The sequence below is a fragment of the Gobio gobio genome, assembly GCF_949357685.1.
Source record: "Gobio gobio genome assembly, chromosome: 18".
NCBI classification, from domain to species: domain Eukaryota; kingdom Metazoa; phylum Chordata; class Actinopteri; order Cypriniformes; family Gobionidae; genus Gobio; species Gobio gobio.
Genome location: NC_137111.1, coordinates 31,977,632 through 32,000,556, shown reverse-complemented (window position 1 = coordinate 32,000,556; position 22,925 = coordinate 31,977,632). Strand labels below are relative to the sequence as shown.

Here is a 22,925-nt window from a genome sequence, read left to right as displayed (position 1 = left end):
ATCTTTATCTATTCATGTCTTATCACACTTAATAAACAGACGATTGCTATGTGTAAAGATGTTTCAAAAATGTTTGTTTTTCCTTTAGTGTTAAAGAAATAATTCATCCCAAAAACACAATTTTGTCGTTTTCTCACCGCCATGTTGTTCCAGACTTGAATAACTTAATTTTAAGCAAATGAGGACTGGTGGTGTCAAGCTCCAAAAGAACACCAAAAGCACAGTAAAAGTGGTATACAAGACTTCTAAACAATTTATTGCAGTGGTTCTCAACCTTTTTGACTCCAAGGCCCCCTTTGTCCTAGACAGGATTCGAAGGTCCTCCTATCTAAAAATATGATGCAAATTTCATTATGTACATATTTTAGGATTGTTTAGAGTGTTAATTAAGAATAAGACTTATGGCACTCTGGTTGAGAACCACTGATTTATTATATTTTGTTTATTTTATACTTGTATATATTACAAGTTTAATATATGTTTACCGGCCACTTTATTAGTAACATGTTCTCATGAAATGCGTATATATTGCACAAATTGTATTTATCGTGTGAATTATACGCCAAAAATAGTTTTTACGTGCATATTATATGGATTGTCACCCCATCGGGTCGTTATAAAGTGCGTATCATATGTATGCGAAAACTGTGTAACATATGCACGTAAAAACTAATTTTGGTGTATAAACCGCACGATAAATACAATTTGTGCTATAGATATGCCTTTTCATGAGATCAGGCTGTTATTAGGTACACCTTGCTAGTACCGGGATGGACCCCTTTTAGTCTTTAGAACTCCCTTAGGGGCTGTTCACACAACTTGTTTTTTTCATTCCAGTGCGCTACTTTTCCATTGTTATTGTTATCAATGTAAACACAGGCTAGACGTACATCTCTAGCAGTTGTGCTCACATCTCACATCTTTTGCAGCATCTCATGCATGACATGGCATTCTAAAAATGCAGCGCTCTAATCAAAGTTAAACTTTTAATAAACTCGTCTCCAGACCTTGCACTTTTTGTCGTTCCACTGACCTGCGTCTCGCGTTTTTAACAGCAAAAATGCGTTCTGTGTGAAGTGGCCCATAATTCTTCGTGGCATAGATTCAACAAGGTGCTGGAAACATTCCTCAGAGTTTTTTTTAACCAAAATGTCATGATAGCATCACGCAGTTGCTGCAGATTTATCGGCTGCACATCCATGATGCGAATCTCAAGGTGCTCTATTGGATTGAGATCCGGTGACTGGATGCCATTTGAGTTGTAGTGAACTCATTGTCATGTTTGACATGATTTGGGCTTTGTGAACTGGCACGTTATCCTGCTGGAAGTAGCCATCAGAAGATTGGTACATTGTGGTCATTAAGGGATGGACATGGTCAGCAACTATACTCGAGTAGGCAATGCTCAATTGGTACTAAGGGGCATGAAGTGTGTCAAGAAAATATCCCCCACAACACCACCGACCAACAGCAGCAGCCTGAACCAATGATACAGGCAGGATGGGTCCATGCTTTCATGTTGTTTTCGCCAAATTCGGACCCTATAAACTGAATGTTGCAGCAGAAATCGAGACTCATCGGACTCAATGTTTTTCCAGTCTTCTATTGCCCAATTTTGGTGAGTCCGCGCAAAATGCAGCCTCAGTTTCCTGTTCTTGCATTCAGAGATTCTCTTCTGCATACCTCAGTTGTAACAAGTGGTTATTTAAGTTACTGTTGCCTTTATATCAGCTCGAACTAGTCTGGCTATTCTCCTCTGACCTCTGGCATCAACAAGGCATTTTCGCCCACAGAACTGCCGCTTACTAGATATTTTTATGCTCAGTTTGAACTTGATCGCCTTGACCATGTCTACATGTATAAAGTTGCTGCCATGTGAGTACCGGATTAGATATTTTGCGTTAATGAACAGGTGTACCTAATAAAGTGGCCAGTGAGTGTATGCTGTGATGTTTGAGCGGTTTACTTAAAAACTAAATTTGTTATTCACTGAAAATGTTGTTGTCCACTCATAGATCTCAAATAAAATCCGTGACCTGATTGACATTTGGTTACAATGGTGTCAAATGCCGCTGACACAACTTAGTCTGTTTCAGAGTAAAACTGCATTGCATTTATGTTCTTTTGGATTCTGACGGACCAATCACTTTCATTATATGGAAAAGAATGACCAGAACATTCTTCAAAAAATGTACCATGGAAGACAAAGTCATACAGACTAAAGGATTTCCACATTTTCCGTTTTTGGTGAAATATCTCTTAAGAACTTGATTTCATAATGCATGAAGGTTCAGTCTCACTGTTTTAAACCCAGTATGACATTTTTCAGTATGTCAGACTTGTTTCAGGATGCAGGACTCTAACTGTTGCTAAAGACACAATGGTGTCCTCTTACATTTTTAAATAAAAATGTTGCGAGATTATATGCTCACCATGTAGGCTGTGATGACAACAACCTCAACTCAATTTTCTATGAGTACCTGACGCGCTCCTTGCAGCATTCTTTATGTGGAGACCTGATGTTGGGCCGCTGGGGGAATTACTGCGCTGGAGATTGCTTCATCCTGGCTTCTGACTACCTTAATGCACTTGTTCACCTCATTGAGGTCGGCAACGGTCTGGTCACCTTCCAGCTACGAGGTCTGGAGTTCAGGGGTAAGTAGTGTTAATGCTATATTGTCATATTGTTGTCAATGTTCCTTCTCCTCACTCTGGCTTTCTCATTTCCCCAGGTACTTACTGTCAGCAGCGGGAGGTGGAGGCCATCACAGAGGGTGTAGAGGAGGACGATTCTTGCTGCTGCTGCGAGCCGGGTCATTTGCCTCATGTGCTGTCATGCAATGCTGCTTTCAATCTACGTTGGCTGGCCTGGGAGGTGACCACTACTAAGTATCTGCTGGAGGGCTACAGCATTAGCGAAAACAACGCTGCCACCATGCTACAAGTTTATGACTTGCGCAAGCTGCTCATCACTTACTACCTTAAGGTACCAGCAACACTATTGTGTGACCTTTATATTTTAGAAGAGAGATAAAGTTGTAATAGTTCTATACGGTTATTTTAGTTCTATTAGTAAAGAATAGATATTTAGGGGGGAAAAGAAATGCAATTGCACTGCCAAATGATGAGGTAACATTTAAAACAATTCTTGCAAAAGGTGTTTACTTTTTAAATTAACTACTGTACATGTTTAGAATGATCTACTTACATTTCATATTCTACATTTCAGTAGCTACAATGTTCTTGATTTGCTGTGGCAGGTTTATTTTTTGCCCAAGTGACATCGACGACACTCACATCTCTGTATTTTCAATGATTTCTATCTTTAGAGTATTATCTACTACCTGGTGATCAACCCCAAGCTTCAGATATGGATTAAAGACCAGTCCATGCAGGATGTCCTGCAGTCTTACACTAAATGGCATCACATTGAGAAGGATCCGGCTGTGTTCAGCATGAAGATTGATGAAGACTATGTCCACTGTCTGCAGGGGGTCACCAGAGCCAGCTACTGTAACGTCTACCTTGAGTGGATTCAATACTGTGCCAACAAACTGGAGGAGGTGAGGAGACACAAATGGCATTTATTAGAGTGTGCGAAAGCTGATAGACTAAAGAATGTCTTTGAGTATGCAATACAATTTTTTTAAAAATGGTGCATAAACCTGGGACGTACCTTTGGTAGGACAAATTCTTTGCATTTCCACAATTTGAAGGTGATCTTAACTTGAATCTTATTTTGGTTTTGTTCTCAGCCAGTGGACAGCGATGAAGATTCTCCTTTGGTTACTCTGTGTTTCGCTTTATCTGTGCTTGGACGGAGATCCCTCAGCACAGCAGCACATAACAGATCCAACAGGTACACTCCAACATTAACGTTGTGCACTTAATACTAAGACAAAATACTGGTTAAAAGATAATGTTTCGTTTGATGGATGTCAATCAGAATCAAGATTGTAATGAGGAAAAAACATTTCAAGAATGCCTTGTCATACGCGAGACGCTGCACAAGATTGGAGTGCAACGGTCAAGCACGTCCATCCAGCACATTTACTTAGAAAAACAGTGGAAAATTAGCACAGTGGGATAAAAAAAATGCGCTCTGTGATATTTCCACATTTTAAAAATGATTTTACATTTAAAGTCGGCATGAAATGGAAGTTGCGATAGTATTTTCTTCCCTATCCATAGTTTTCAGTCACGTGACTGTCGTGGAGCCTTGGAGGGCAAAACCATCATAGAACTCCATAGAACGGCAGCACAAGCCTGTCAAATTTCCATCTTAAAACAAAAATATGTGAACAAGATGCACGTTTTGGGCACTTATGATCCATATACAGCACCTGCTGCAGTATTTCAATCACTGAAAACAGCGGGACGTTTTTAAAACGCTTAAAGGGTTAGTTCACCCAAAAATGAAAATTCTGTCATTAATTACTTACCCTCATGTTGTTCGACACCCGTAAGACCTCCGTTCATCTTTAGAACACAAATGAAGATATTTTAGTTGAAATCTGATGGCTCTGAAAGGCCTCCATTGGCACAATGCACTTTACACTCTCAAGACCCTTAAAAGGTACTAAAGACGTCGTTACAAAGTCCATCTCACTACAGTGGTTCTACAATAACTTTATGGAGTGACTAGAATAGTTTTTGTGCGCAAAAAAAACCCTAAATAACGACTTATATAGTGATGACGATTTCAAAACACGGCATCATGAAGCTTCTAAGCGTTATGAATCAGTGAGTCGAATCATGATTCGGATCGCGCGTCAAACCGCCAAACTGCTGAAATTTGGCGATCCAAACTGCTGATTCGGCTCACTGATTCATAACGCTTCGAAGCTTCATGATGCCGTGTTTTGAAATCGTCATCACTATAGAAGTCGTTATTTAGGGTTTTTTTGCGCACAAAAACTATTCTCGTCACTCCATAAAGTTATTGTAGAACCACTGTATTGAGATGGACTTTGTAACAACGTCTTTAGTACCTTTTAAGGGTCTTGAGAGTGTACAGTGCATTGTGCCAATGGAGGCCTTTCAGAGCCATCAGATTTCAACTAAAATATCTTCATTTGTGTTCCGAAGATGAACGGAGGTCTTACGGGTGTCGAACGACATGAGGGTAAGTAATTAATGACAGAATTTTCATTTTTGGGTGAACTAACCCTTTAACGTGAAAAACACTATAGGGTGAGTTGCACCAATAAGGATTAAATTAAGCAAAGTTTAAAGGATTTGTTGATATGGGTTAATATCACTGTCTTACCGCATTAATACTGACTACAAACCTGGTAAAAATAACTAACGGGCAATGGAGGAGAGCCTTGTTTTGCCCTCCAGGTGGGCGTTCCTATAAGTGTGTGACGACACGTGAAAACTATGAATTGTGACATATATTAGAGTAAAACGTCTTAAAAAAAAAAATCCATCTCGGAATTGATTGGATTGTTGTGGTTTGCTTTTGCTGTGATCTCATGAGAGTGACTGGTTGTCCCGCCCTCATGCCGGTAAACATGCCATCAGAGAAGAGAGGAGCTGCATGAGGGAGGGGAAGTCGTTTAAATGAAAGATTATGAAGGCGGATTCATTTTAAATAAATAATGATGTGCACAGATAAATCTTTTATAATAAATACTGCATTATCCATTGAAAAATAGGCCAATTTTGATTTCAAGTTTAATGGTTTCCTCTACAGTCTGGAGTCATTCCTCTATGGCTTCAACACGCTGTTCAAAGGTGACTTCCGCATTGCCCCAAAGGATGAATGGGTCTTTGCTGACATGGACATGCTGCAGACGGTTGTGGCCCCAGCCGTGAGAATGAGTCTGAAACTCCACCAGGTGAATTGATTGGAAAATGTTTGGATATTGCACAACATGACTAACTATTCACAGCCTATTTGCCTTTTGGTATAATCTCAATAATTTCACATTATACAGGACCACTTCACGAGCCTGGAGGAGACTGAGGAGCCTGCCGTGCTTTACGAGGCCATTACCAGCTACAGAACCAGTCTAGTGATTTGTCATGAGAGCGACCCCGCCTGGCGAAGAGCAGTACTGTCCAGCCGAGACACACTTCTCACGCTTCGTCACATGGTGGATGAAGGCGCAGATGAGTATAAGATCATCATGCTCTACAAACGACATCTCAGCTTCAAAGTTATAAAGGCAAGAGAGCAAAAACAATATACATTATACATACCGGTATACAGTACCTCCTGTGATGCAAAGCTGCATTACTCCAGTCTTCAATGTCACATGATCCTTCAGATATCATTCTAATATGCCGATTTATTATCAATGCTGGAAACAGTTGTGCTGCTTAATTATTATTATTATTTTTTTCCAAAATTGACCGTTTACTTTGTTAGCACACATTACAGGTCTTGGGGTGAACAATTCATCCGTGCAAGTTAGTACACAGAAAAAATGTGTTTGTCGTGGTAATCTTCAATCAAAATCTGAAAAGTAACTTCCGGTCTGGAATGGCGTTCCTTTTCCGATGACGTCAGTTTGACGGCTTGGGTTTGAATATCCTTAACCACTCCCTTCCAACTGGTAGTCTGCTATGAGCGAGATATGGAGAGGAGGTGCACAAAAGTAAAACCCTGTCCTCTATTCAATATTCCGTTTCACTTGGAAATTTGTCACAGCACTGTAGAAAACTCAGTTGCTTCTGGTTCACGTGGACTATAAAGCCATAATATGTAATTTTTCGCTGCTAGATGACGCTTATTCAAAACAAAGGCGTAGCTTGATGACGCCTGGTTTTCGCAGAGCTTTTATGATGCCGCAGACGAATGCTTACGCTTTTCCTGGTCATGCTTATGTGGGATAACAGCGCTGTTTATCATATTAGATACATTATTTGAGTGTGCTGAAAGTTATGTTATGCTTCTCTGTGTGTTCGCTCTGCGGCTAATATGAGACACTTGTTGCGCACGGCAGTAAGCTAGATCGATATTAGGCATGGTAAAACATGGTACTCACGGTAAATCAAGAAAACAAAATTTAAACAATGAGACTGTGTTGAGCTATAATACAATGATTCGTTTTCTGTCGATGCATGGATCCAAACCATAGACTGTAAACAAATATGGACGTAGTGTCCGTGACGTCACCCATAGGATTCTGATGAGCCGTTCTGAAGCGCAATGGTGGCCGTTGCCATCTTGGCAGCGCGTCATCGCGCGTCACTCCCGGATAACAGAAAATGGGCAAAAAGGCGGGACGTGGGCGGAGCTTAAGTGACGCGATGACTAACAGACAGCAGATAAATGGCTATCCACCAGTCACTCGAAGTGGCCACGCCCTTAATTATGCAGAACTTTAAGGCTTTATATAATGTAAACGAATGAGCTATAAAAAAATTCACCCCCCTCACAGTTGTCGTGAAGGGCAAAATGAGCCGTATAGACCAAAAGCACAATTTGTACCAGGCTGTAAACATGTTTTATTCTGCTCTAAAGTTGACCATTTTAACATGGGGCTCAATGAGATTCTGCTCCCTTCTGGATCCTGTCCCTAGCGGCCAGTCGATGAATTGCAGTTTGAGGCACTTCCGTATTGGCTTCAAGAGAAACTGCGGGAGGTTGCCGTTTGATCCAAACAGTTGCTCACCTGTCTAATAAAACACATAATATATTATTAAAGTGTCTTAGGTGTTTCCATAGTTTCTACAAAATAAAAATAAAAAATCCGTAAATCAAGGGTAATGCGGTTATGATGTCATTGATAGGCGAAGTGGATGAAAGACCCAATGGTTCGTGTCCTGGTTAAAGTTGCGTATTTCTCTGGATTTAAACATTCTTGGAAACATTTGGGATAATGTAAGTACACCAGTCAAAAAAATATATAACATTGTTCTAGTGATTTTTAGATATTTTATTAAAAAAATATTACATATTGTGCCTTAAACTTTTTATTCATCAATGAATCCTGAAAAAAGTATCATAGTTTATAAAAAAAAATAGTAAGCAGCACAACTGTTTCCAACATTGATAATAACTGAGTATAAAATCAGCATTTTAGAATGAAGGATGAAATGAAGAATTTCAGCTTTGCATCACAGGAATATATATAAAAAAAAGTATATTAAAATAGAAAACCATTATTTTAAATGGTTATAATATTTCACAATATTACAGGTTTTTTTTGTTCTTTATTTTGATCAAATAAATGCGAAAAAAGACAAATGTCAAAAACATTAAAAATAGTAATGTTTGGTACTGTGTATATACACTTTTTTTAGTTTATAGTGTAGTTTTAGTTTGTATGTTTATTATGTTTTAAGACTCGTCAAGTTTTATCTTGTCATCTTTCCAGATGAATAAAGAATGCGTGCGAGGGCTGTGGGCAGGTCAGCAACAAGAGCTCGTCTTCCTCCGTAACCGTAATCCTGAACGCGGAAGCATCCAGAACTCAAAGCAGGCTCTGCGAAACATGATCAACTCCTCCTGTGACCAGCCCTTGGGTTACCCCATGTTTGTATCCCCACTCACCACCTCCTATATGGGAACTCACAAGCAGATCAGGAATATATGGGGCGGCCCTCTCAGTTTGGACAGCATTCGCACATGGCTGCTGTCCAGGTGGTTTCGGTATGTATTATATATTTTGGTAAGGCATTAACAGTCTCTTTCTCTGTTTCTATAGTCTGAAAATTATTTTTAAAAATCTTCCTTGCATTTTCTAGGGTGAGGAAAGATAACCTTACCAGCTGTAACAGTGGCATGAACATTGAGGATGTGGATTGTGCTGGTTCCTCCTTAAGTCAACATCATAACTCCGCAACATCCCAGAGCCTAAGCCTGTATCACGGCCGTCCTCGCAGCTCCCAGTCTAGACACCACGGAGGTGAGAATAAATCTTGGACACTATTGAATCTGTACAGTTTATTGCCCTAAAGCCTGGAAGAAAATATTTGTTAAAGTCATTTGAAACGATCAAAAATGAAATTATAGTCATTAAAATATGAATCAAATAAAAACCAAACTAAAACTAATCTATAATCCAATATATATATATAAAATGCAATTCAATAATTTACCTTAACCATGTGATATTTCATACCTTTTTTTTGTAAAATAATACTGAGTTAAAAAAAATCTTTTTTTTATAAATTATATAAAAATATTTTCCTTGTAACCTGAAAAACAGTATTTAAAAAAGGGGGGGAGCATTAAAAAAAAATTCCCAAAGCAAAACATGGTAATTTATTTCAGTTTGGACGCCTTGACCTCAGCAAAAAATGAATGTTATCATCTTGAAATGAATGTTTCCCTTAAGAGAATCAGAAAAATGCACATTCTTCTGTCTGTGCTGACGGTCTCTTTTCCCTGCAGCTCACCGGGAGTATCGCAGTCGCTCAGTGCAACCTCATGGCCAACGGCCCCCTGTCACCAGCCGATCGGGCCCCATCCTAGACAGCCAGCACGGCTCGGGCTCTGGAGGCCCCGGGCTGGTGCAGCGCCTGTCCAACAGTCAGCTGTCCTTCAACACTTCCTCCATTGCCTCCGTCTTTTCCCAGGTGCCTCGTTTGTCCACAACAGGGCCACTGGTTTCAGCCGCAGGTCACCATCGCTCCAGCCAGGTGTCTTCCTCCAGCTCCACACTGAGCCTGCTCTTTGGCAAGCGCAGCTTCTCCAGCGGCTTGGTCATCTCGGGCCTCTCTGCAGCTGAGGGGGGGAACACCAGTGATACGCAGTCCTCAAGCTCCGTCAACATCGCCCTGGGCCCGTCCTGTCGTTCCAGTCGTGCAACACAGGTGAGATGACGTATTTTGAGGCGTTTTTATAATGCTATATGAAACATTTTGTTGCATTTTCAGATTAATTGAATTAATGGATCATTAATCTACACTTACAAAGCAGAGGCTTATTACCTTTAAACATTTACCATTTATTTATAACTTAGAATAAAGAATATTTATATAATGCTTCAGTATTATATTTTAGCTTCAACAAAAATACATACATTCTATGTTCTGTCTGATAATATTAATTTGCAGTGTTGTTTAATACCTTTGCCTTATTTAAAATGTTATGAAAATGATAATTATATATCCAATCATATCTATTCATTCCTTTTGATGGCTTAATTTGTTATAATACACTACCGATCAAAAGTTTTGGGGGCTAATAATACCTTTATTCAGCAAGGATCTATTATTAAATTGTCAAAAAAAGACGTGTTCAATTAAACGCTGTTCTTTTGAACTTTCCATTCATCAAAGAATCCTGAAAAAAATGTATCAGTTTCCACAAAATTATTATGTTTTCAACTTGATAATAAGAAATTATTCTTGAGCAGCAAATCATCATATGAGAATGATTTCTGAAGGATCATGTGACACATAAGACTAGAGTAATGATGCTGATTTAGCTGAGTTTTAGCTTTGTCTTCGCAGGAACAAATGACATTTAAAATATAATAACATAGAAATTACACAGTTATTATAAATTGTAATATTTTTTTTAATTCTTACCAACCTCAAACTTAGGTAAAGTTTATAAGTTCAGAAATGTTGTTGAGAAAGGTGTTTTCTTTAGTTGGTTTTACATATTTTATTTAAATAATGTAGTTTATGTGTAAATTCTGGATCCAGAATGTACCTAATCCTCCTAAAAATGTCCTCACTCTTCTTCCTCATGTTATCTTTATATTATAAGTAAGCTTCCCAATGATTTTGAGTTTTACAGATTTGGAATCTAGAGGAAAAAATCAGTTTATTGCTGAAATTGTTACAACTCAAACATACATTTTTAGCTTGTCCTTTCCTTTCAGCAGTGGACATCAGAGGCGTACGAGAGCATAGATGCCACCTCCACCAATGCCACAGGACCCAAGGTCCACAGCACAGACAAGAGCCAAGACGACTCGACTTCAGCCTTCCACGATGCTCCGGAGCAGAAGACAATATGAGACCACAATCACCAAATGCCTCAGTCCAGCATGATCAAACTCCTGAGCTCAAGTAATGTACATTACAGACGTCTTTTTGTAAAACAAAACATCTGCCATGTGTAGAATTGTAAGTATCCTATATAAGGGAAAAGAACAGGCAAATGTGTTAATGAGAGTGGACAGAAGCTTGTTTCCATCTATGAAATTAAACTATGGAAATGACTACTAGAATTTATGTTTGCACCTTGAGTGCACGCACTTCATGAACACCATCACTCACAGCGGTGATTATTTTTATAGACTGGCAAAATAAGAACTATAAGATCACATGACTAAAGAAACCGTCAGGTATGGTTGCATAGTAGTTTTCTTGCACACTGCTGTTTTGAAATGTGTTGTGGTCCAGATGTGTCATTGTTATATATTAACATGCAAGCACTACAAGGATTCTGAACTGGTTACTGATGCATTAAAAGCAGTGACAAGAAAATGTAATTTCTGTAAATCTACTAAAAACAACAACTAAAAATTGCCATATTCGCATAGTGTGTATGCACTTGATTAATTGGCCCATGGAAAATTGTTGTAAATTGATCTTTACATCCCTGAGTATGGCAAGCACAATCTAAGAGTGTGTACTTTATAAAGAAATTCAAGAACTAAAATGAGTTTCATGGATCTGGAACTATACAGTAGTTGCCAAAAGCAAAATGTTGTGAGTTTTTTTTACTACGGGAAATGTGGGGCTTCCAGTTTATTTATTATGTGACAGGGGGTCTGTATGATGTTGTAATATCAAATATTTCATGGTAAGTCTAGCCCTTTAATAATATTTGCATATTATAATGCTCCCATGAATAGGGAGACATCAAAAACCTAAAAATCCACTCCATAACATAACTTGAATAATAAAAACAAGTTTTAAAAAGAATCAGAATTTTGTCCTTATTCACTTTTTATATCCGTATACAGAACCAGTCAAAAGTCGCACCTTTTAAAAAAATAAATTCTTATGCTTAAGTAATTGAAAATTATTTTGTAAACAAATATACATTGTGCCAATGAATGAATTTCACAAATGTGTTTCTCATAATCATTTTCTATCTAAAATCATATGCTTAAATGATTGAAAATAATTTTGAAAAAAACAAATATAAATGATCTCTGCTGTATGTATGAATTTAATAACCAAAGCAAAATTTTATTGTATTTTAATTGATGAGGATTAATGATCAATCTTCCATTTGGTTTAATTAATTGTTTTGATGACTTTACAATTATTATTCAGAGTGTGGAAAATATTATTAATAAATGAGTAGGACTCTCCCAACTTTTCACTGGCACTGCATATGAACTCTATATATTGCCAAAAGTCTCGGGACGCCTGCCTTTACATCCGTAGGGTTTTATATGTAGTTGGCCCACCCTTTGCAGCTGTAACAGCTTCAACTCTACTGGGAAGGCTTTCCACAAGGAGTGTTTATGGGAATCATTCTTCTAGAAGCTCATTTGGACCTGCTGTTGGACGAGAAGGCCTGGCTCGCAGACTCCGCTCTAATTCATCCCAAAGGTGTTCTATTGGGTTGAGGTCAGGACTCTGTGCAGGCCAGTCAAGTTCCTCCACACCAAACTCGCTCATCCATGTCTGTATGGACCTTGCTTTGTACACTGGTGCGCATTCATGTTGGAACAGGAAGGGGCCATCCCCAAACTGTTCCCACAAAGTTGGGAGCATGAAATTGTCCAAAATGTCTTGGTATGCTGAAGCATTAAGAGTTCCTTTCACTGGAACTAAGAGGCCAAGCCCAACCCCTGAAAAATAACCCCACATCATAACCCAAAATGCTTGATTTTATACACCTGTGGCCATGGAAGTGATTGGAAATGATTTGGAGGGGTGTCCCAATACTGTTGGCAATATAGTGTATTTTTTATGTCTGTATATGTAATTTAGCAGAATTGAAAAAGATTGTACTGTTGTCCAGACTGATTCTTCTAGCAACATTACTGGAAACAGACATGCTGGAGTGCAATTAGAGGGAAGATTTACTTGCCTAAAACATGTAGAGCTTTTGAAAACCATTCAATGTCATTTTATGTAAAAAAAAAATATATATATATTTATAATTTTTTATATAGCTAGCATTTTGAGCATCTATTTAAAACACCAAACAAAACATTGACAACGAGTAGCCGTAACATGCTATTATAACACGGAGTTCACAGAAAAAGATATGGTACCCATGACTTTTTGAGGAATTTGTGTCTGGACAGTTTGTATTCATAAATCTAAGTATTTTAATAATTTTGGCACATGTTAAGCAATCATTACAGAAAATACGAGAATGCCAGTATTTTCAATGCACTCCAGAGCTTATGATATTGTTGTCTGGGGAGAAAAGACAAAAATAGTTAGACATATTGCAACCAGAAAAAGGAGTTTAAGGGAAGAGCTTGATGTGGAGATCTTCCAAAAGAAACCATCAAAGCTCATGTGAATCCTCTGAGGAGAATTTGATAAGACTTTAGTACAGTTCTCATGCGCGTGAGGCTGAAAAACTCAAATTACTTGACGTGTCATTACTGTGATCTACGAGTTTAACTGCAAAACCACTATTGCAACAATATGCTACAATGTCAGATTTTTCTTTCTTTAAAACTTTGCACAAGTGAGTATAAAATCACTTTTCATGACAGTGTCATACATTTTTCCACAACTCGGTATGTTATTATGTGTTAGACAGACAGAAGAAGCACCATATTGTAAGTCACTTTATTTGATGTCTACAAATACATTTGTTCTCTCTTTTAATAGTGTGCATGCAGGAGTACATGTGATCTGAAAGATGCCCATCCGCTTGGGCTCAATTCTTAATAAACCAGTACTGCCGTTCTTGAACTGAATCACTTTACAATAAACTAATTTCAATACTGTCAAATTTCAGTCATTCCACCAAGTTTTGAGAGTTCAGCACAGAATACTGTATTTAAATACGATCAATTATAAAGAAACGAATAGTTCCAATATACGTCCATTTCTAAAAGTCTTCCAGGAAATTCAGTGTTACTGTCTGCAGATTGCAGTACTTCTATATATACTTGTACAGTATTGTGTTAACGAAACTATTTTGAATAGCAAAAGCATGCCAAATATAAAAGATTCTTTTTTTCTTCTATCAGTTATAATTTACAAAGGCATTATAGTTTGTCCTCTGGTATTAAAAACAACAGAAGTACGATTAAATATTAGATTATTTTAAAACAGTTTATATTAAATAGGTGATAGTATTTATGAGGTCTCGTAACAGGGCACAGCTCTAAAGAAAGCCTTCAGTGAAGGTCTGATCTGTGTCTGATCTGAGAAGATGAAAAAAAAAAACATGTCAAGTCTGTATTCTGTAAGAAAAATATACTGACAATGAGACGAGAGGTTTGAGATTTCATTACGTGACGTATAATAAGCACCAAACACTGATGATGAGGATGATTATGACAATGATGATGATGGTGGTTTGTTTGTGCAGAGGACAATGACAGAAGCTGAAAGGCTAAAAATGATCAAATACTATCAGTTCACACTTATTTCCAAATCTTGGCTTTTAGTTTTCTGCATGTGCAAATGTCTTTTGCCTACAGCGTGCATCATGCATTCAATCGTAGGCTTTAAAAGACAAACATCTTCCCTTGGGATAATACCTAAATCATAGATCATGGCCTAAACATTCAAGGCACTTCAGGGTGACTGTGATAAACTGTGATACGGGAGTCAGTTTGCCCCCAAAGCCTGTGAAAGATTCCTTAAAATGAATCGTAATTTTCCTCATAGCTTAAAAGCACACAGGGCTTCTCTATCCCTTGTAACGTTTTTTTTTTTTAATTGTTCGGTATCTTTATATTTAAATATCTGACAACTATAACTGGCAGGTTGTTTGTGATATTGGAGAAATAAACAATAATACCATGTTTTGTTAAAATATGTCAAGTGACGAAATCCGTGGTACACTGTTTTTATCATGAAAACAATCGGAATGTAATTGTGAACTGGTATAAAAACACAAATGCCAGAAAAAAAAAGAGCATGATGAGGCTACAGAAATCAATGATTCAATGAATTATGCATCAAATGTTTAATAAAAATGTTACCCGACCTCTTTCCAATTTCATGTGATGTCCAAAAATGATTTAATGAAAGAAAAAAGCTGATATACATGAAGCCTTCCTCCTGCAATATTCATACAGTATATTGAGGGTCACCGCAAGGTCATTTAAATTCACATTACCCTGCATGACCCTTCAAATCAATGGCATTGATGTCTTATGAATGTAAAGAGCATATTCCATGTGCTTACAGTGAAGAATCGTGAAAGGTGTGCAGCGCAGCACACTAGTAATGCTGTTATGCTACCGATCAAGTATTACTAAGTGCTGTTAACACTTTTTTTTCTATAATTACAGCAATACGTTTTGTTATTTATATCACATAATGCAAGCACATGCAGGTAAAAGATACTGGAATAAATGAGTATTATTTTTTGGAAACAGAATATATATCTTCGCTTGGGCACAAACTGTCAATCTTTCGTTTAAACAAAGAAAACCAACAGAACTAAAGGATGAGAAGTTTAATCGATGGGGTTGAGCTAAAAATTCAGTGCCTGCCAGTTCACATGTGGCTCTAATCGGAGCCAAAACAATCAAAATGTGTGCAAGCTACGTTGTTTTTCAAGGCTCGGTCTTCTATATTAAGCATATGGAGAGAACAGAACCAAGAGGTAGATATTCTTGTTCTTGAAAAGCTTCTTTAAAGTGCCCAAAGTAGCCCTTCAACCTTTGCAAAAAAAGACTGAAGCACCCTTAAAAACAAGAATACTGTAGACACTTGCTTCATCTACAAATAATTCAATTACTTCCCTCCTGCCCTGTGTGGCTCTAGAGGCCAGAGTTTTCCATCACTCGAACAAATAAACTTTAGCATGCACAGTACCTTACATTCAGTGTGCAGTTTACATCAATAGTGAACTGTCAACCCACAGTAGACACAACACAGATTTATTTCAATCTTAAACGAGTAGCTTTTTCATCAAGAAGGATTTTATATAATATGACACATTAAGTGACCGAAGAGACTAAGGAATATCAGAAAAGGGCAAATGTAAACCAGTTTTCCACCCAATTTCAGGAAAACATTCCTCAGTCACCAATTATTCCAATGTGACAATTAAGATATTTGCATAGGCAATACGGGATTAGCCCTTAAATAGTATGTTTCCTGAATTCTTTGTGAGTATATTTCATAATTACGTTGAAAAGAATTCAACAAGCAAACAAAGAAAAAAAAATGCTACTCTTCTTCGTAAACCCTCAGTATACCAGCATACATCTCAGTTACAGTATTAGGCTTCAAGTAGATCAAAATAAACATTTAACATTAACAAATAGATGAGAAAAAACTAAGCATAACGAGAGGTAGTGGAAAAACCAATGAAAACGAGAGACAGTCCGTGCGGATGGCGCTCCTGTAATAACATAGCACAGGCTCCACTTCATTTGCTTAGAAAAGGAGCCTTTTGGCAAGAAAGATTATTTTTCCGAGTCATACCATGCTGATAAAATCATTATCAACAGCTGTTAGCCATCACTGTGACAGCCGTCAAGTGAAAAACTCCTAAACTCTCGAAAATCTGATAAAACATTAGCAGCAAAAATGAAGTTGAGGCATTGGAATGAAACCGATAACTACTCTATGGTTCATTCTAAATGGGACCAAACGGGACATGTTCTTGTAATGATCTGTAACCTAATGAATGAGTCAAATTTACAGGACGATACTTTGAATAATACCTTTGTCTGGCTAACTTTGTTATATTTTATTTTACTTTATGTATTTAATGGTTCCGCCTGCAGCAAAATTTAGTACACAATACTTGACTAATTTCCTTGCTTTATTTGCTTCCATTTTTTGTCAATATTGAGAAAGAACTTGTTACCTTTGAGTGATACACTTCAGAGGTCTCATTATTTAAATCATCATTATGTTCTATTGTGACAACAACAAAAAACTACTGTTCCCTGTCCAGTAGATTCAGTGACCTCTATGATTGGCTTGAAATAGTCATATAGACGCATTACTTTTCATTGGCGGCACCCCCCCCCCCCCCCCTTAAAGATAGTTCAGTAAATGTCCATGTGTCATGCAGGGTCTCTCTTCTTTTTCTTTTTTAGAGCAAGACAATTTCGATTTATTGCTCATTCCTTTAATGACATGATTTTTTTTAAACAAAAAAGAAAATTCAATCATTTTGTTTTATAAATGTGGGAAAGCCAAGCTTCCCATGATGGTTCGCTGCTTCAGTAAGTAAACTACTAGGTAACACCTATTTGGTTCGTAAAACAACATAAATGAAGGACCTACTCACATTGTCTGATGCTCAAACACACGAATACGTCAAAGAAGGATATCTATGCACTCAGTAAAGTGACAAAGGTCTTCATTTTAATGTGGTAAACCTGCAGAGTGAATGGCACTTAACTCTCAGAGCACCAATAAGAAAACCCAACAACAACACACTTGATCAGGATTTACTTAACAAACGTCCGTTCATTCATTGGCACAAGAGGGAAAGTGGAAAGTGACACTTTGAGGTTGGGTATGGTGACCAAAAAACGTCGGTTTAAATGCAATTCACTCTTGAATTACTCCGCTAAAAGGTGAAAGAGTGGTTTAACACACCAGTACTTTAAATATCGTGTTCTCATGCACTGGCTGCTGCGATTGCAATAGCACATAAATGTCTAGAAAATTGAACAGCAACATTCAAGTTTGAATCCAACAACACAGAGCTGAAAAGCTGTCATTCTTGAGGGACACGCGTCTAAACCTCGAAGAAAAAAAAAAAATCATCTTTATAGTATCGTCTTCGACATGATGCTTCCCACAGAGGTTCACATCATATCTGGGTTGAGTATTGCAATGTGTACATGACACAACGGAAAAAAAAAACGCATGCTGGAAATAAGTATCATAAAAAAGACTGACTTGTTTTCGTTTTTCGATAACCTGCAGTTTTCCGAGCTGTGAAAAGGGCCGAGACCGCTCCACGTTTCAAGTCGCAAAAACGAACATTTGGACTCGGAGGCAGAGAACAATTTCCCTGATGGATCCGACTCCGTCGCACCACCTCATCAAGCGGGTCTCGGCGAGCACAGTTATTTTAAATAGACCTAGTGTAACTCTCAAAAACAAGGCATAGTGTTCACTACACTTTTGTTTAATAAAATACATTTCTTTAATGTGTAAGACAATTCAAAGCTCTTTTGAGAACCTCCAGAACGTTGGTGAGTGATTTTCAAGCAATTCTCAGTCAATCCAGCGAAGCTTACAGCCCATGACAATACAGTACCTGTGCTTCTCTCTGTTAGTAACGGACTGGGAGGGGCTAGGAGGACTCACACAAAAAAACGGTGCCGTCACCAGCATCAGCAGCTTTTGTGCCCTTACTCAGTGTCGAGGCATTGTGATTTTTGCAGAGAGAAAGAAATCTTCATGATTCATTTAGCTGCCCAATCACAACACTAGCTAGCCCTTATGTTTCCCAGTTAAAGAACTGTTGACACGCAAAGAAAGAGTTTGGACGGCAAGACGGCGATTACGCTTCCCAGCTTCTCTTTTACAAAACAATTGGCACAGCTAATTTTTCCCTTCGCTTACGAGAGCTTTACAATGTTCTCTCCCCATGACAGCATGAAAACTTTTTTTTTGTTGTTTTTCATTCAAAAAACGCAGTCCGGGGCTTAAATGTCAAACTGGAGTAAATTCCATAACCTTGTATCATGCAAAGGTTTTCTAGCTTAACATCTACCGCTTATCCGTTTGTTTTTTGATTTTCTTTAAAAAAAAAAAAAAAAACATTATTCAGCTGTCCTCAAGACATGTGAGGCATAAAAAAACGGAAAGGATCAGGTAGAAAGAACATGAGAGAAAGAGAGAACAGGTGAGGTAAACAGGAAAACAGGTGAATGAAAAAGACAAGTAAGTTGAGAGTAGGAAGTATGGATCTGTCGGTTTTCCTACATGTTTTTCTGTGTCACAGTTGCCTGAGCAGCTCATATTGGCACTTAAACAGAACTCAACTTCAGGGTCACTAGTGGATGCTCAGAATTGCTTAACTACTCACTCTTGAAATAAGAAACATCACACCTTTTGAAAGTGGCACCTTGGGGCTTTTTTGTCTCAAATGTTCTTGCTCAAACCTAGGTGTCTAAGCAGGCCCTCTTGCTGTTAAGGAGATCCCTGTAAACAGATGAGTTGAGAAATCGGGGGTAGGAGTCTCTGTGCATGAGGGTGTAGATCTGTAGCTGGGCCTCCTCATACATCGTACCGCTGGGTTCTGCCAGGCTTTGGTTGATGCCTTCCCTCACCCGTGAATCCAAGCTGACCTGCCGACCGACAACAAAAGTACCACGGATCAACAACTTAAAACAAATCAAGACTGATCTTTGAACTTTATTTATATTTTAGTATACTCTATTTATTGCGTATTGTAATTCGCTATATACTTAATTCAGAGACTAGGTCATTTCAATTGAAATATGGCAAAAAGAAACGAAAAACCTAACTGACCATTCAGATATTTTTTATGTATCTTCAATCATTGTGTAAAATAAACTGCATAAATACACAATGTTCCTTCCCCCAAAACAAAATGTATGTGAACAGATGTGATGTTTCAAGCTACATGTTCTTCATCATACTCGAGTTGCACATAGAAAACAACACCCTTATTATATACTCATGAATACCATTTTTTTAATTGACAGATGGCAAAGGGAAAAAAAACTATTCAGACCTCAACACCATACACAAAAAAATCTTTCAAGTATCTTAAAGGCACAATATGTAAGATTTTTAGATTAAAATATACAAAAAAAACACTGGAACAATGTTATATATTTTGTTGACTCGTGTACTTACATTATCCCAAATTTTTCCAAGAATGTTTAAATCAAGAGAAATAAGCAATTTTAACCATCACCTGTCAATGACGTCATATCTACGCTACCCTTGATTTCCCGTAGAAACCATGGAAACACCAAAGGTGCTTTAATATAGTATGTATTGTTTGGATATACATTTATCAACAGAAAACGAATCATTGTTATACAGCGCAACACGGTTAGTCTTATATATATATTATATATAGCATAATCAGAGAGCGCTTTCTCTATCATATAATATATTAAAATTAATTGCATGTCATTTAGCAACAGTCATTTATTCAGCCTGTTTTTATTAATATAATATTCTAATATTGATCTAGATTAGTGTTGTCACGATACTGGAATTTCTAACTTCGATACGATACCTAAAAAAGTATCGATATTCGATACCATTTTCGATACCACAGGAAAAAACGCTGCTCATACTGTCAAATAGATATTTTTAATATAATTTCTATCCATGTATTGAAAGTCTAGGCAATTAAACATTTCTTCTGAAGAGATCACTTTATATGATAAAGCTTTCTCATATTTAAACAATGATCAATTACCATTACAATTATCTCACAAATATTTGCTAATTAATTGTGTTGCAATAGCTTACATACAGGGAAGCTTGATTTCAAATTGAATTTAAAAAGATGAGTAAACAAACGAATAAACAAATTACAAACAATAGCACAAATAAATACAATGAAATAAAGATACAAATGAAAAAGACTGCTTTATTTTTTCAGGTAGGTCTACCAGTATTCAGGTAAGAAACTGAATACCGGTATATATAAAAATAAAAAAAGTAATACAATTTAAAATAACATTGAATAATCTTCATTGTAAAAAAATAAAATACAGATTAATCCATTAAAGTTACACAAGTTAATCAGTCAAGAGCAGTAAGTGATCGTTTGTCGTTTTGTAGTTTGAATAATAAATAACTGCTGTCCCTTTAAGACCTGACGCTCGCATGTTATACATTCTTTCTGAACTGGTTACGACTGTGTTTACGTTAATACTCACCAAGATGGGCATTGAGACATTTTTTGAGTGTATTTAACCATTAATAAGCTGGAAAAAGGAGCTAATTTTTGCACCTGTATGTCAGAGGCGGCTTTATTACGGCAGGCCTATGTGTGTGTGCGCTTCAGATGCGAGCGCGAAATCTGCGGGAATTATTGGAATTAACGTTATGTGCAATCCCGCGCAAAATTCAGACCGGTCACACCAATACTAACAAGCTGTCATGAAGAAAAATCCAGCAGAACACCCGTTCGCAATGTTCAGAGGGTTAACCGGACTGAATGAGAGGAGGCGGGTGCGTGTCAACTCGCTGTCGGTCGGAGAGGAGAGAAGAGCGCTGCTGGTATCGATACTGTAGAATAATAGTATTGTATCGTTTCAGACTTTTCAGTATCGATACAAATCGAAATATCGATATTTTTGACAACACTAATCTAGATTACAGCAAAGTGCAACAAGTCTCTCATACCAGCCACCGAGTGAACACACAGAGTAACGTTATAACTTTCAACACACTCAAATGTATTTAGAATGATTGTTTTTAACCAGCACTGTGTTACCCCACATACGCAACGAAAAGAGTGAAAGCGTCCGACTGCAGCTTAAGTATAATAAAAACTCAGAGACCCATGTTTTGCGCAGGTCTCTCTCATTAGCATTCACTCCCAAGGGCTCTCGGCACATCCTGCTTCATACCACGTAATGTTAATAAAACTTTAATACATTTGCTTAATCGTGAACATGATTTCTGCGCCATGAGTCGGTCGGATCCACGCTAATACACAGCGTCATCAAGCTACGTCTTTGTTTTGAATAAGCGACCTCTAGCAGAGAAACTTACATACTGTGCCTTTAAATTACTTTTATGAGTTTATGCATTCAGAGTCTAGTTTTTTTTTTATGTAGAAAAAAATGCACAAAAAGACTGCTTAAAAAACACATTTAATGAGCCCAGCAAAACAGATGTGATGTTTCAAGCAACATGCTCTTCATCAGACTCAAGAAAAAAAAAAAGTCATATATATATATATACACCCCTGAATACTAATAAACAAAACTGCACAAAAATCCTTGAGAATGTCCTTTGTTTTGGCCATTTTTAGAGTTTAATATAAATATATGATATTTTATGTTGCCATATTTTTTTTATGAATGTATTGAAGCCACAGACAGCATTGATTATTTTTATGCACCCAATAATCTAACCTCTTTTGGTGAAAGAATGGAGACGTAGTCTTCATAAATGATCCTGGCTTTTTCATCGATAGCTGATGGGTTGGTTTCTTTTTTCAGTTCCTCACAGGCGATCCAGAACATCAGGTTTTCTTCGCTGTACTCAGACCGCAAGAACTCCCGGAAAACATCCCTCCCCTCTGGAGAGCGCATCATCATCTCAAAGCTCCGTGACCAGGCAATCACCTCATCCAGTGTGGGGCGCCTTCAAATTTGAGACAGTGAAAAAAAGCAGGAGCTACCCATATAAAATAACTTTATTTCAGGTGTCAGTAAATAAAGTGCATGACAATGTTATTAAAGGATTGATTAGAAATGCAACTGCCCCAAAAAGATTTTTAGATGACTCATTTTAATTCCGTTAACAAGATAGCAGTTCCATTTTTAGGTGAATGTTGCTAATTTTAACAGGATGTTGGATAGGTATGAACAGGTATTGTCCCTAAACAATAAAAGATGTTTCTAACAACTCACTGTTCCTCTGTTGCTTCTATGCTATCCATCTTTGTACATGTTTGCCTTTCTGAACGTTCCCTTCTGTCTTCATTCCTAGGGTGAGGAGAGAAGTGTTAGACACAGCAAAGTCTCTGTGGCATTTGAAACATGTTGTTGATCATCATACAAGGTTATACAGTTATGGTAAAACCAGCTGCTATTACACTACATAGACATTCAAGTGTTTAAAGGTTCTGTTTTTAACAGAATAATTCTGTAAAATATTTGATAAATACAGGGCTCCAGACTAACTTTTTTCACTAGGAGCACAGT

At 37.5% G+C, this 22,925-nt stretch overlaps 2 protein-coding genes across 4 annotated transcripts in view; one reads left to right on the top strand and one right to left on the bottom strand.

The window, feature by feature from the left end:
- Positions 1-11,833, top strand: part of pcnx2 (pecanex 2) — a gene marked incomplete at its 5' end in the record, with an annotated part of 25,647 nt that extends 13,814 nt beyond the window's left edge. The window contains 10 exons of one of the 2 annotated variants that reach the window (XM_079843079.1): positions 2,440-2,655; positions 2,733-2,986; positions 3,330-3,563; positions 3,756-3,859; positions 5,699-5,843; positions 5,943-6,173; positions 8,331-8,605; positions 8,701-8,861; positions 9,350-9,771; positions 10,794-11,833. In XM_079843079.1, the coding sequence (XP_079699205.1) occupies positions 2,440-2,655; positions 2,733-2,986; positions 3,330-3,563; positions 3,756-3,859; positions 5,699-5,843; positions 5,943-6,173; positions 8,331-8,605; positions 8,701-8,861; positions 9,350-9,771; positions 10,794-10,928 (2,177 nt within the window). In that variant the 3' untranslated portion in view covers positions 10,929-11,833. Of the gene's footprint in view, positions 1-2,439; positions 2,656-2,732; positions 2,987-3,329; positions 3,564-3,755; positions 3,860-5,698; positions 5,844-5,942; positions 6,174-8,330; positions 8,606-8,700; positions 8,862-9,349; positions 9,772-10,790 lie in introns of both variants that reach the window. The other variant, XM_079843078.1, reaches the window with a different exon arrangement.
- Positions 10,954-22,925, bottom strand: rgs17 (regulator of G protein signaling 17). 2 transcript variants are annotated; one of them, XR_013818457.1, is made up of 4 exons: positions 22,632-22,772; positions 22,131-22,362; positions 19,108-19,346; positions 10,954-11,046 (listed from the first exon to the last, which is right to left on the bottom strand). XR_013818457.1 is itself a non-coding variant. In XM_079843076.1 (3 exons), the coding sequence occupies exons 1-3, from the start codon at positions 22,658-22,660 to the stop codon at positions 19,161-19,163; spliced, it is 447 nt and encodes a 148-aa protein (XP_079699202.1). In that variant the 5' UTR covers positions 22,661-22,925; the 3' UTR covers positions 13,670-19,160. The 2 variants fall into 2 exon arrangements, 1 of the variants encoding a protein (XP_079699202.1); XM_079843076.1 differs by lacking the exon at positions 10,954-11,046 and having other exon boundaries at positions 13,670-19,346; positions 22,632-22,925.

Coding starts and splice junctions, on each gene's coding strand:
- rgs17 (XM_079843076.1), bottom strand. CDS start 22,660: ATGGATAGCATAGAAGCAACAGAGGAACA. Junction 22,363..22,631: donor ATAGAAGCAACAGAGGAACA/GTGAGTTGTTAG, acceptor TCAAATTTGAAG/GCGCCCCACACTGGATGAGG. Junction 19,347..22,130: donor CCATTCTTTCACCAAAAGAG/GTTAGATTATTG, acceptor GTCGGTCGGCAG/GTCAGCTTGGATTCACGGGT.